Here is an 11,440-nt window from a genome sequence, read left to right on the forward strand (position 1 = left end):
GGCGTGGGGGGGGGGGGGTCGGAGCCTCGGTAGACCCCCAGGTATCATGCCTCCAGAATTAGTGGTTTTAACCGCTACAAGGCGTCCTGGCCAAAGATGAAAGCCGGAGAGTGAAAGGCAGCAGGCCGTCTGCCCCTGTATAACTGGCTAAAGAAGGGTCTGCAGGCGAGGCGCTGAAACTATGAGATGGAATAAAAAGAACCCTACTCTGGAACTATAGTCTACACTCCATAGCTTGATTGCAGTAGTGGTTACACAGGTTTATTACATTGTTATAACTCCTTGAACTGAATCCTTAAAGTTGATACATTTTAGTGTATGTGAATTGTACTTCTGGTCAACCCACTTAAAGAAACTTGAGCCCGTTGTGGTGATGCACACCCGTCATCCCAGTGGCAGGCTGAGACAGGAGGATCCCGAGTTCAAACCCAGCCTCAGCAGTGGCGAGGCCCTAAGCAACTCAGGGAAACCCTGTGTCTAAATGAAATACAAAATAGGGCTGGGGATGTGGCTCAGTGGTTGAGTGCCCCTGAGTTCAATCCCCAGTACCAAAAAGGGAAAGAAACTTCATGGGGGCTTGACCTGACAGGAAACTGGTTAACAAGTAATTCCCCTGTTCCCTGATTCAGAGGTCTGTGGTCCAGTAGATGACTATGCAATCCTACACAGAGATCAGACTCCTGTCCTTGTATAATGGGTTCCAAATGCATCTCATCCTTTTTCTTCCTCTGCCCCTGCCCAGTATTCCACTACTTTCCATACAGGGAACAGCATCTCAGCTAGCTAAGCTGACCCATTCCCCCACTCCTGTCCTGCCTGCACCTCATCCAGCATCTGTCTCAAGGAGGTTTGTCAGTTCCTTACATACTCTCCAGGATAAATATACTACAAGGCCCTAGCCTAGGTCCATTTCTTTTTCCTGATAAGTGGAGACCCTTCTCAGAGGATCATAGAGCAAAACAATGATATTAAACTCTACGATCAAAATGTCCCTTTAGGAGTTAGAGGGTGTAGCTCAGTGCTTGAAGCACTTGACTGGTATGCAGAAGGCTCTGGGTTTGATTTCCATAACTGCAAGAGAAAAGTCCATTTAAATTGTGATCTATGAGTTCATGGCACCTGGTCAACATGGTGCACACCTGCAATCCCAGCAACTCAAGACAGTGAGGCAAGAGGATCTCAAGTTCAAGGCCAGTCTCAACAACTTGGGAAGACCCTGTCTCAAAAAGAAAAGACACTGGGGTTGTGGCTCAGCAAGAGAGCACTTGCCTAGTACACGCAAGGCCCTGGGTTCGATCCTCAGCACCACATAAAAATAAATAAATAAAATAAAAGTATAAAAGAAAAAATAAAAGACTGGGGATGTAACTCTGATAGAGTTCAATCCCCAGTACCAGGGGAGAAAAAGAGTTCATGGTGGGCTGGGGATGTGGCTCAAGCGGTAGCGCGCTCGCCTGGCATGCGTGCGGCCCGGGTTCGATACTCAGCACCACATACCAACAAAGATGTTGTGTCCGCTGAGAACTAAAAATAAATAAATATTTAAAAAAAAAAAAAAAAGAGTTCATGGGAGTTAAAACTAATTCTTATCTATTCATTATTAACTTTTCAGTTATATTGCTCATGTCCCTATTGTTTTATGACTTGATGTGACACAGGAAGATAATGCCCAGCACCACACACAAATAAATAAACAAAAACCAAAAATGTAAAAACCTTCCTATTGTTTTTCTGTCCAGTTTTTCTTTTCCTTGACCATCCAGATTTTTGTTTTCTGTATTATGTTTCTTAGTGCATACTGATTTACATGTTCATTATGACTTTTGTAACTGTTTAATGTCATCTGTATCTTGTTCAAATGTGTCCTATTTCCTTTTATATTTATAACTGGTGGCCTCTAATCCATGCCCTTTATGAATACATTCAGTATTAAGACAAAGTCACAGGTCTAATGATTCCTACTATTTGGAAAGTCATAACAAGCATGTGAGATACTTGGAGATGCCTCTAACCACAACATAATATAAATAAATCTGGGATTCCCTTGCCTCCAGTCACAATGGCAGCAGTGCAAGATTTCAATTAGAGATCAGTGCACATAAAATAATTTTTCTCCTAGCTTCCACAGCCCATAGACCCCAGGATAAGAGCCTCTGCTATGGTTCCAGGTTTATCATCAAAGTGATCATGCCTTTGGAAATGCATAACCATTCTTCATTCTTTCCCCACCACTTGGGCCTCTGGGGGACCCCTGACTTGGTTTCCTTACTACTTCATGACTGACTTTTGTTTCTTTGTTTTGTTGCCTCACAGCTCTCAGTATTAAATATCTGTAGCCAGCCCAGACCTCTCCCTCTGAATTACAGACTCAGAAATCCAAACGCAGCTCCACCAGCCTCCTTGTCTCAAGGCTGAGCAGGTCGCTCATGGTCCTGCCAGTCTTCTTATCCAGGTTGAGCCCTGCCTAGACCCTCTTTCCTCATACACACCCTGCCCTGCTCTATCCTCCATAGTCTCAGATCCCTGCCCCTGGAAACTTAGGCACTCCCCATTCTGCTACCTGCCATCTCTGCCACCTACCAGGGGCTTTCAAGGGACAAGGGGGCAGTACTCACCTGGCGGAAGGTGTACTCAGCCACCTGATAGAAGAGGTGTAGCAAGGCAGGGTCCCCACTGTCACTATAACCCATGAGGAAGGCAATCATGGCCTCACTGTGTGGCCACCAGAGCTTCATATCCCACTCCAGCTAAAAGTAGAGCAGAGGCAGGTGGCTGAGAGCCCTGGTCACCTGCATCCCTCTCAGTAGGGCACTCATCACTCATCCTCTGGTCCCAGCTCAGTTTCCATCTGACACTTGGAGTTTAATTGTGAGATATCTCTGGGAGGCTCAGAATGGCCCCTCTGACAGGGACATACCCCAAGAGACCCCTTAAAAGGACAAGTGGAAGGACAGGCTCCCTTTTAGCCCTTGAATCAAAACCCTGTCCCTCTTGTTTAGGTGTCTTTAAGCCCCTTGGACACTGTTCCCACCCATGGTCAGCACAGCACCCTCAGCAGTCAGAAGGCCACAGCACCAGGGAGCAATTCAAGAAAGCCTTAGAAAGGAGGCTAATCGTGTCCCTGGGAGCGCCAACCTGGGTAGGGCAGAGGTTGTCAGCATCCTGGAAGTAGAAGAGGCCTCCATGCTCAGGGTCCCACCCAGAGTGGAAAGACAACAACAGGAACTTCTCTATGACATGAGCACGAAGTTCAGGATTGCCTTTCCTGAGGGCATGACGAAGCAGGAACCAGCCAGCTTCCAATGCGTGGCCTGGGGAGGGGTGGAGTAAAGCAGCACCAGACCCTCCTCAGGCTTGGGGGGAGGTCAAGCCCCCCCTGGCACTTCCCTTCCTCCCTCCCTAACCCTTAGAGCCTTGTATTCTGCCCCCAAGGGATAGTCTGCTTTTCAGCCTTTCAGGCCTGCCTGAACCCTGCAACCTGGCAACAAGCTCCCCTGACTTATGCTCCTGCTGTCGCCAATGTCCCAGCACCAGAAGACCAGTTCTCTCTCTGCTCCTCTGTAGAGGGTGGCAGAAGGCAACTCCCCTTACCTGAAGCCTCAAGCCTGAGGTTGTCCCTTCCTCAGGCTCAGTCGATTCTGCCCCCTCACCTGGGTTCTGGTGTCTCCCCAAACAACCAGAGAGTTCTTTGCCATCCTCTGACACGTTCTCCAGCACAGCTTGTCCATCCCTCTGCAGGGGAAGGGGCAGGAGAAGCCAACTCTATCATCTAGCTCCCAGCCCCAAGTGACCCCTCCCTCCCAGCAGCCTAGTCACCCACCCGATTCACCCCCATAGGCCTCCAGGTTCTAATCCTGGCCACAGGCCTGGGCCTCTTGAAGGGGAAGTGTGACACATTGAAGGGGACTGACAGGGCAGGCATGGATGCCAGCAGAGGATGGGGTGGGACAAGGGTTAAGTCTGGGTTTCCAGCTCAGGGGCTCTGGCTCGCTTCCTTCAGCCCTTGGCCACACCCAGTTCTCTGCCAAGTGACATGCTTGGGCTCTACCTTCCCAAGGGCTCTGGGCTGCACTTCCCCTAATAAGCCTCCCCAGGTCTGACATTTGGAGTTTAATTGAGATATCTCTGGGAGGCTCAGAATGCCCCTCTAACTGGGATATACCCCAAAAAAACCCTTAAAAGGACAAATGGAAGGACAGGCTCCCTTTTAGCCCTTGAATCAAAACCCTGTCCCTCTTGTCTAGCTGTCTTTAAGGCAGAAGAATCACCCCAGGTAGTGGGAGAGAGTGTGTCATACCGCCCCTCACACACACACCTGGACATGCTGCAGAATCCTCTGGGCACACCAGTCTCCCAGCTCTGCATATTTGCCTGCCAGCTCCTCATCTGCCTCCCCAAGCTGCTCTACCAGGTTGAGTAGCATCATGGGCACTGCCATGGACTCTGCAGCCGGAGTCCCTGGCAACTGGGGCCGGCCAAGCCCTGATGAGTCCTCTCGTACCCAGTGGATGATCTGATCCATCATTTCCACTGCTTCATTCTGCAGGAAATGGAGGTGAGAAAAGGAAGGCCCAGGTGAAGGCTGTATTGCCTCTGACTCAGCTGTACTGTCCCCTAGGAACCTGTAGGGTCCTGAGGATTCAGCCCCCTGGTGGGAAGGTTGTGTTCTCTTCTGCACTCCAAGGACACCTTCTTCAGCTCTGCTTTAGTACTAGCCTAGGGGCCTGGGGAGGAGGTGAAGGACCCCTCCCAGCTGCACCCAGGGTGTGGATCAAGCCCTCTCTGCCCCAGGGCCCTGCGGTGATACAGGAGGTGGGGCTCGGAGGTGGGGCTCAGAGGAGAAGAAGACTTGGGCGGAGGGAAAAACCCTTAGATATGATGAAAATACATGCAATATTACAGGGCTGGAGCAGGCCCAGGGCAGGATAGGATTGCATGGGACACATATAGCAGAGTTCTAGGGCACCTCTTCAAGGTGCACCCTTAGATCCATCCTCCCACAGACCTGGTAACGCTCTTCCCCTGTCACCCTCCACAGCTCATTCATGGCCATGGTGTAGAAACACTCGCTGAAGATGGTCCTCTGCACCTTGACAGGGAGGCCACTCTGAGTCAGCACAAAGGCACACTTCTTGTCAGGAGGTGCCACCCGGGCATAACGCAGCAAAAACTCGCCACCTGGTGGTTAGGGAGTTGGCAGGGGAGGACTCAGATGAGGACCTTCACTAGATCCTTTACTGCTTGTAGACGGCTCTAGTAATGCCCCCATGAGCCTTATTGAGTAAACATGGATGAGGCCCCTGGGGAGATGGGGATAAGAGGAGGCACCTGCTTTGGCTGAGTCCAGAAGTTCAGAACGGCGGAAGCGCTGGAACTTGCGGTACAAACGACAATACATCCATACCTGTGGGGAAACAGGGCAAGTAGGGAGTGGCTTGGGTGAGGGGGAGGCCTAGATTTTCCTATTGTGGGAAGAAGACTGTTGAAATGACAGGCCTGTGTGGACTGTCAGGAGGGGCCCAGGGGCTCAGTGTGAGCCATAAGGCTGGGAACACCCCTACCTGTCTCCCCTGCAGCCAGACATATTTGAGGTTGTCATACACCTGCCCATCTCTGCCCAGGCATGTGAAAAAGCCCCTGTGGGACACAAAGGGGTTAGTGAGTGGGGAGGAATCTCACACCTCTACACACAGATGCAGGCCAGGCTGGGGCCATTGGATCTGTGAGTTGCCTTTGAGTGAGGTAGAGGCTTGAGAAGGGCAAACACCCTGCTGAGGACACCGGGAGGGCCACGCACCCATGCTCCTGGTCGTGGGAATGCTCCATCCAGAAAGCCACTACTCGGTCCAGCTCCTGCTCCATACGCTCCTTCCAGGCTCGCAGAGTCTCCCACTCCTTTTCCATGTCCTGAAGGGGGACTCAGGGGTTGAAGGCACAGCGACCCAGGAGGATTTCCCAATCCCCCTGGGTCTCAGTTTCCTCAGAGGACTTCAGTGGACCCCAGAGCTCCCTGACTCGTCCCCCCATAGAAGGCGAAGCTCAGACACAGCCTCGGGGCTTCCCCACCACTACCTCTGTGCTGAACTTCTGACCCCACCTCCGCTGGGGCCCTCTAGGACAGCACCTCCCCATCAGTCCCACCACTAGCCTGTTGCACTCGGAGACCCCCGCTCATCACCCTCTCCTCCAGGAAGCCAGACGGAGCTGGTAGCGGTCCCGTGACTGTCACTCAGCTGACCGAGCTGTGCCCCACTCTCCCGCCCCTTCTTCAGGTTCCGCTGGGCCAGGGGGCGGGGCCTGAGGCGGGGCGGGGCCTGAGGCAGGGGGGGGGCCCGGGGAGTAGCTCCGCCCCCGTGCTCAGCCCTGAACGACCCTTGGGCCTGCGATGGCTTCTGCTGGGCACCCTCTGCTGGAGATCTTCCTGGTGGGAAATGCTGCATGAGTTGGCAGGACAGTCTGGGAAGATGGGGAGGGCAGGAGTGGGGTGGTGGGACTGGGTCTGAATGGAGTGGTGGTCTTGGCAGGTGTGCGTGGCTAGGGTGCAGCAGGAGAGGGGAAAACTGGAATGCCTGAATCCAGAGGCCCTTCTGACCTGTGACCCCACAAGGTAGACAAGTCCTCTATTGAGTTAGTTCTCTAGCCTTCAGCAGTCAGCAATAGGCAACTATTGGTGCTTATTTCCCTCAAGAAATGCTGCTGACAGGCTGGACGGTAACTGTGAACAGAGCAGGCATCCGTCCAGCTTCCTGGGTCTGTCTTTCAGCCACCCAGTCTGTTTGCATTGTTCAGTGACCTACCCCATCAGGTGCTCCAAGGAAAGCTGACTAAACTGTTCTTCACTCTCCCTGCCAATTGGCCAGCCTCACTGCTCAGTAGAATTATGTGGGGAGTGTGTGTGTATGTATTGGGGGAAGGGGGTTCCAGGAGCCAGAATGTCTGGGTTCCCTGGGCCCCTAGTGTGGTTGAGGGAGCTTAGACATTTTCTGGAAGGATGGATTGCAGTCCAGGAGCATACGTAGGTCTCTCTGCCTCATTGATGCAGCTCTGGGAGATGGCCAGCATGGAGAGGTTCCAGTCCTTGAGCATGATGCCGTACTGGGGCTCCTACTGCTCTGTGCTGGCCTTTGGTGTCATGGTGGTTGTTTCCTTCCAGGCTATAGCTACTTAGCTCCTGCCACAGGCTGATTCTCCCAACATCAGTTTCTCTTTGAGGTGCTTGGGAGTAAGCTTGGTCTTGTGGCCAGCAGGTGGCTATCTACTGCAGCTGTTCTATGTTCACATCTCAGCTTTAGATCATGCTTGGGGAACCCTGGCTTTGTACCCAGAGTCTTGTGTCCACTTGTATCATATCAGTTCATGTCTTGCCTCTCTGTACATACTCTCTTCCTGCTCAGCCAAGGGCAGGCCTTGATATATGGAGGGTTCTAGATTTCTATGGGTGGTCTATGCCTTGGCCGCTCCAGAGGTGGAGAACTGGAAGAACTTCTGTCCACAGCCCGGGAGCAGGGCAAGATGGGGCCGTGCTGCCTGTCCCTGCTGTCTCTTCCACAAAGCTGAAAAGTGGTGGGCTCAGACTCAATCCCAGTTTAAGACCAGCACCAAAGACACAACAGGTATGGCCCTTGCCTTCTGGAGTGCAATGCAAGCTGCCGTGAAGCAGGGCAGGGAAGGTGGAGGATGGGTGACCCCACATGTATGGGCTACAGGAGTGGGATAAGAACCCTTGCAACCCTCCCAAGCTAAGCATCCACAAGTCCAACAATTACATAGGCCCCTCCCCTTCTGAGGCCAGCTCCACATAGATCCTTCACCCCAGCTAGCTGGTGCTGTCCCATCCCTGGGCATGGGTCTCACAGTTCTCCATCTGAATTGCTTTCCCACCCCTCTCCTGGGCCTCTGCCTGGTGAAGCTGCTCTTCTGAGCTCCTCAAGGTGCACATGCTGGGCTCCAGATTCCACCTAAGGTAAAGAAGACAGCCATGGCCCCTAGTGTCAAGACCAACAGGTTAGGTGGGTAGACATGATGTCCCATGATAGGAGATACTTTAGAACCCAATGGTATGAGCACCAGGGACAGAGCTTCCTGGTAGAGGTCCATTGCATTGGGCCTTCATTTTGTCACCAGCATGCACCAAATGCACATACCTGTGCACACAGGAGTGCCACAAGCCAAGAAATAGAGGCAACTTTTGGTGCCCCACCCAAGGATCTTTTGGTACCAGAGTGGGTGAGAGGAAAGTTGGCAGCAGAGGTGTCAGAGAGAAAGTAGAGAATGCTGAGGAATCATACTCTCCACAGCTCCTTTCCCAAGCACAAGCCCCAGGACCCGGGCCTGCAGCAGGGGCCTGCCCTACCCCAGGCTTTGTCTCCTTTTCGATTAGCATTAAGCATCCATTTAGTCCATCTAATGCTAGATGTACTGTCAAACCCAGATGCCAGACTGTCACTTCTATAGTTTTTCCTCTTCCCCTTTGAGGACCTCACTTTTAAGAGGAAGCTGAAGAGGATTCATTCCTGCTTCATAGAGTGCCCACCATGTGCCAGACACATCTGTCCTGTCGGGGCTGGCACTCTAGGAGGCCTTCTGGTGGTCCTGGCCTTCAGTGAGATGCACATAGGAGCTGCAGCTCAGCTCCTGCCCTGCGTCCCATCCCAGGGAGTTGGCTGCTGGTATCATGCTCTGGTGTCATCTTGTTAGGGAGAGAAGGTGATTTGGCCCCCAGACAAAAGGCATGGGTAACAGTCGCCTATGGGCCCCCTGAGACCTCACCCTGTATGGCAGCTATTATGCAACCTGCTGGTTACACCAACCTAGGATTGTTGTAAAAGGCAGCTCAGGACACAGTGGGGGGTCCTTGCTCTGCAACCTTCCAGTTCAGGAGAACTGAGAAGCGGAATCCCTTATCTACAATGCTTAGGGAACAAGAGGCCCCCAGGTGGCTCAAGTGAGCCTTGGGGAGGTCCCAACTTCCCCCTCTTCCACAGGACACGTGAAACCTGGACACAGTGAAACACCAGATGGTTATTTCAAAAAAAGTCTTTTTAATTGTTCAAAATAGCACAAAACGACATCGCACTATGGTAATATTGAGTCACAGGGGTTACTCTACAATAGATGAACGGGTGGTACTGTTCTCAGAAACAAGAGAAATCAAAGGGCGTTTGGGAGAAGGAATAGGGGTAAAACAGTGGGACCAGGCGAGTGGGCTCCAAGGTGACTAAACGTGACATTTTCCACAGCGAAATATACTATAATACAACAAACCAGAGGCCCCAGAGGGTGCAGGCCAGAGGCGGGAGGGGCTACCCTTTCCCCTCCCACATCTCCAGAGATGGCAGGACTGAAGATTGGCTGCTCATTTTAAATCCTTCCATGACCTGTTTGCAACCTTTCCTCATCACCTAAAGCCTGGGTGTGGGGCAGAAAAATCCAAACAGAGCTCTAACTCCCCAAGTCTGGCCCTTTGCAGGGAGGATCGACCTAGTCTGGGGATAAGGCTGCAAAATTCATGGAGCTGATGGCCAGTGTTGTTAGCTTCAGGCTCCCTCTGGGTGACACAATGCACTCTCCTGCACTGGAGAAAGGCCTCTGAGGACACCTCATTCCCATTCTTTCCCTTCAGTTCAGAGTGTCAGTCTCTCAGACAGTAATGCTGGAGGTGGGCCCACTCTCAAGCTCCCTCAAGCCTGACCTTGTAGGTGTGAAGTGCTCACCCACGGGGAGTAAGGTTTGACAGCTCACCCTTCCTTTGACCTAGAGGCTTGGGGACAGGCAAAGAGGCAGAGGGCCGGGGCTAGCAATTGGAAAGTTGGGCTGGGTATTGAACACCAGTCCCATGTGGGAGATTCCACACCTATCCTGCCCCAACTGCCCCCAACTTTTCCTCCCGAAAGATCCCTGCCAAGGATTAGCCAAGGAGAAAAAAAGTTGAAAAAAAAAAAAGATAAACATTCTGTACACAGCTAACAACAAAAAGGGACAAAACCCCACACGCTAAGGCTAAAATTACAATAAAAATGTTAACTTCATCAATTTCAACTTAAAAAAAAAAATACAACAAATGCAGCAGTTGGTGATGTGGCCCCAGCCTCAAGCCAGGCAGGTCCAAAGCCAGGCTTGCCAGGGACCACTCCATGCCCCATTGGGAGATTTCAGGATTTCACAGCCGCTGCTCAGGCTACCCAGGGGGTTCTCCTTTCCCCTCCTTCTATTTCCTTATTTTCTCTTTATAAAGGGGAAGGGGAGAAGTGGGAGCATGAAGGCCTCAGGGAAGATCTGTAAGCTTCCTGTGGGCTCGCTGGGCGAGATAGGACTGGCTAAGCCTGAGGAAGGGATGGGAGGTGACTGGAAACACAAGGGTAACAAAATAAAATAGAACCAGACAGATAACCCAATTTGGGATGCCCAGGAAAGTCTCTCTGAGGAGGGACCCAGGGGGTACCTTTCCTTGGCTCCTCTACCCAACCGCCACCCAGAACTTGGCTGCCCCCTCAGGCCAAGGGTGAAGAACCACACACGTGCAGGCTTTGAAGCGAGGGTGATGTCTATCTCCTTTGAGTTTCAATTTCTTTCCCTCAAAGGCCTCTACAGCCTGGGGGCAGGTGCTGGAGGGAGGGGGAAAGGAGGAGCGCTACTCTTCTGCTCCTGGCTCACTTATCACTTGCTGCACTTTCAATCTGCCTTCTGCTTCCTCCCAACAGCAATGATAAAATGTGCTTTCTTTATTGTAAAAACAGACAGAAAGAAGGAGCATGAATGGTGGCCAGTGGCTGGTGAGGGTGAAGTGCGAATGCCGGGCAGGCGGGGCAGGCAGGGCAGCCCCTGATGGGTGGTTCCTGAAGCAGAGGGGGTCTGGAGAAGAATCCAGGTGCTGGTCAGCTTACTTTCACTGACCATCTGCCTTAGATTTCTTTGGAGCAGATTTCCTTGGAAAATGGAGTGGGGGGGGGGGGGGAGGGAGAGAGAGAGAGAGAGAATGAGTGTGTTAGGCTCCAAGTTGGAGTCAGCAAGACCAGCAATATTGGACACCTGGTGGATCCAGTCCCAAGCCAACTGATGAGAGGCTGAATCTTACTATTTCCGCCCCCCACCTCAGAGTGTTCCTGAAAGGGACCTTCTGCTTACATTTCCGGAGAGGACATAGGCCGCTTGCTGGCCGGCTTGGTGCCTGAGCTGTCTTTACTGGTTTCTAAAAGGAACATGAGATGGTGAGCAGCCTGACAAAGAGCACGGAATACATTTGTGATTCACCCCCGAAAAGCCCTGGCCACCTCTCTGCTGCTCCTCAGGGCTCAGAACTGCGTACACTCCCCTCAGATCTCCCCAAGACACAAGCCAGAGGCCCACTGGGCTTCAATCTTGCCTCTCTTGCTGCTTTCCCTGCCCTCAGAGGAGCAGAAATACTGCCCTCTGATGGCTGCCCACCCCACCCCCTGTCTCT

General features: G+C 52.2%; 3 protein-coding genes across 10 annotated transcripts in view; all 3 read right to left on the reverse strand.

Moving 5' to 3' along the window:
• Arhgap4 (Rho GTPase activating protein 4) overlaps window positions 1-2,236 on the reverse strand; it is a 27,516-nt gene extending 25,280 nt beyond the window's left edge. Inside the window, exon 1 of the mRNA XM_015506951.1 lies at window positions 2,230-2,236. The gene's annotated coding sequence lies outside the window, so the exon portion shown is untranslated. The remainder of the gene's footprint in view (window positions 1-2,229) is intronic.
• Window positions 2,237-2,255: 19 nt separating this feature from the next.
• On the reverse strand, window positions 2,256-6,303 carry LOC107160281 (renin binding protein). Of its 3 annotated transcripts, none has more exons than XM_048796748.1 (9): window positions 6,073-6,147; window positions 5,798-5,907; window positions 5,562-5,637; window positions 5,329-5,404; window positions 5,006-5,178; window positions 4,316-4,540; window positions 3,651-3,732; window positions 3,136-3,311; window positions 2,256-2,747 (listed from the first exon to the last, which is right to left on the reverse strand). In XM_048796748.1, the coding sequence occupies exons 1-9, from the start codon at window positions 6,130-6,132 to the stop codon at window positions 2,577-2,579; spliced, it is 1,149 nt and encodes a 382-aa protein (XP_048652705.1). In that variant the 5' UTR covers window positions 6,133-6,147; the 3' UTR covers window positions 2,256-2,576. The 3 variants fall into 3 exon arrangements, with proteins under 3 accessions (XP_048652705.1, XP_015362439.1, XP_015362440.1); XM_015506953.2 differs by lacking the exon at window positions 6,073-6,147 and adding an exon at window positions 6,149-6,205 and having other exon boundaries at window positions 2,257-2,747; XM_015506954.2 differs by lacking the exon at window positions 6,073-6,147 and adding an exon at window positions 6,179-6,303 and having other exon boundaries at window positions 2,258-2,747.
• The window catches only part of Hcfc1 (host cell factor C1), a 24,019-nt gene continuing 17,590 nt past the window's right edge, over window positions 5,012-11,440 (reverse strand). For 5 of the 6 annotated variants that reach the window (XM_048796742.1, XM_015506939.2, XM_048796741.1 and 2 more), the window contains exons 24-25: window positions 11,125-11,188; window positions 9,022-10,925 (exon numbers count right to left, since the gene is read on the reverse strand). In XM_048796742.1, coding sequence (XP_048652699.1) covers window positions 10,886-10,925; window positions 11,125-11,188 — 104 coding nt within the window. In that variant the 3' untranslated portion in view covers window positions 9,022-10,885. Of the gene's footprint in view, window positions 5,023-9,021; window positions 10,926-11,124; window positions 11,189-11,440 lie in introns of those variants that run through there. The other variant, XM_048796743.1, reaches the window with a different exon arrangement.

This window comes from Marmota marmota, unplaced genomic scaffold (genome assembly GCF_001458135.2).
Source record: "Marmota marmota marmota unplaced genomic scaffold, marMar, whole genome shotgun sequence".
NCBI classification, from domain to species: domain Eukaryota; kingdom Metazoa; phylum Chordata; class Mammalia; order Rodentia; family Sciuridae; genus Marmota; species Marmota marmota.

What these genes read in the sequence shown, in the direction of transcription:
- LOC107160281 (XM_048796748.1), bottom strand. Translation starts at nt 6,132, where the DNA reads ATGGGGAGGTGCTGTCCTAGAGGGCCCCAGCGGAGGTGGGGTCAGAAG. An exon ending in TCTGGCTGCAGGGGAGACAG is followed by an intron (nt 5,405 to 5,561) that starts GTAGGGGTGTTC and finishes GTTTCCCCACAG; the next exon opens with GTATGGATGTATTGTCGTTT. An exon ending in TCTGGACTCAGCCAAAGCAG is followed by an intron (nt 5,179 to 5,328) that starts GTGCCTCCTCTT and finishes CCTAACCACCAG; the next exon opens with GTGGCGAGTTTTTGCTGCGT.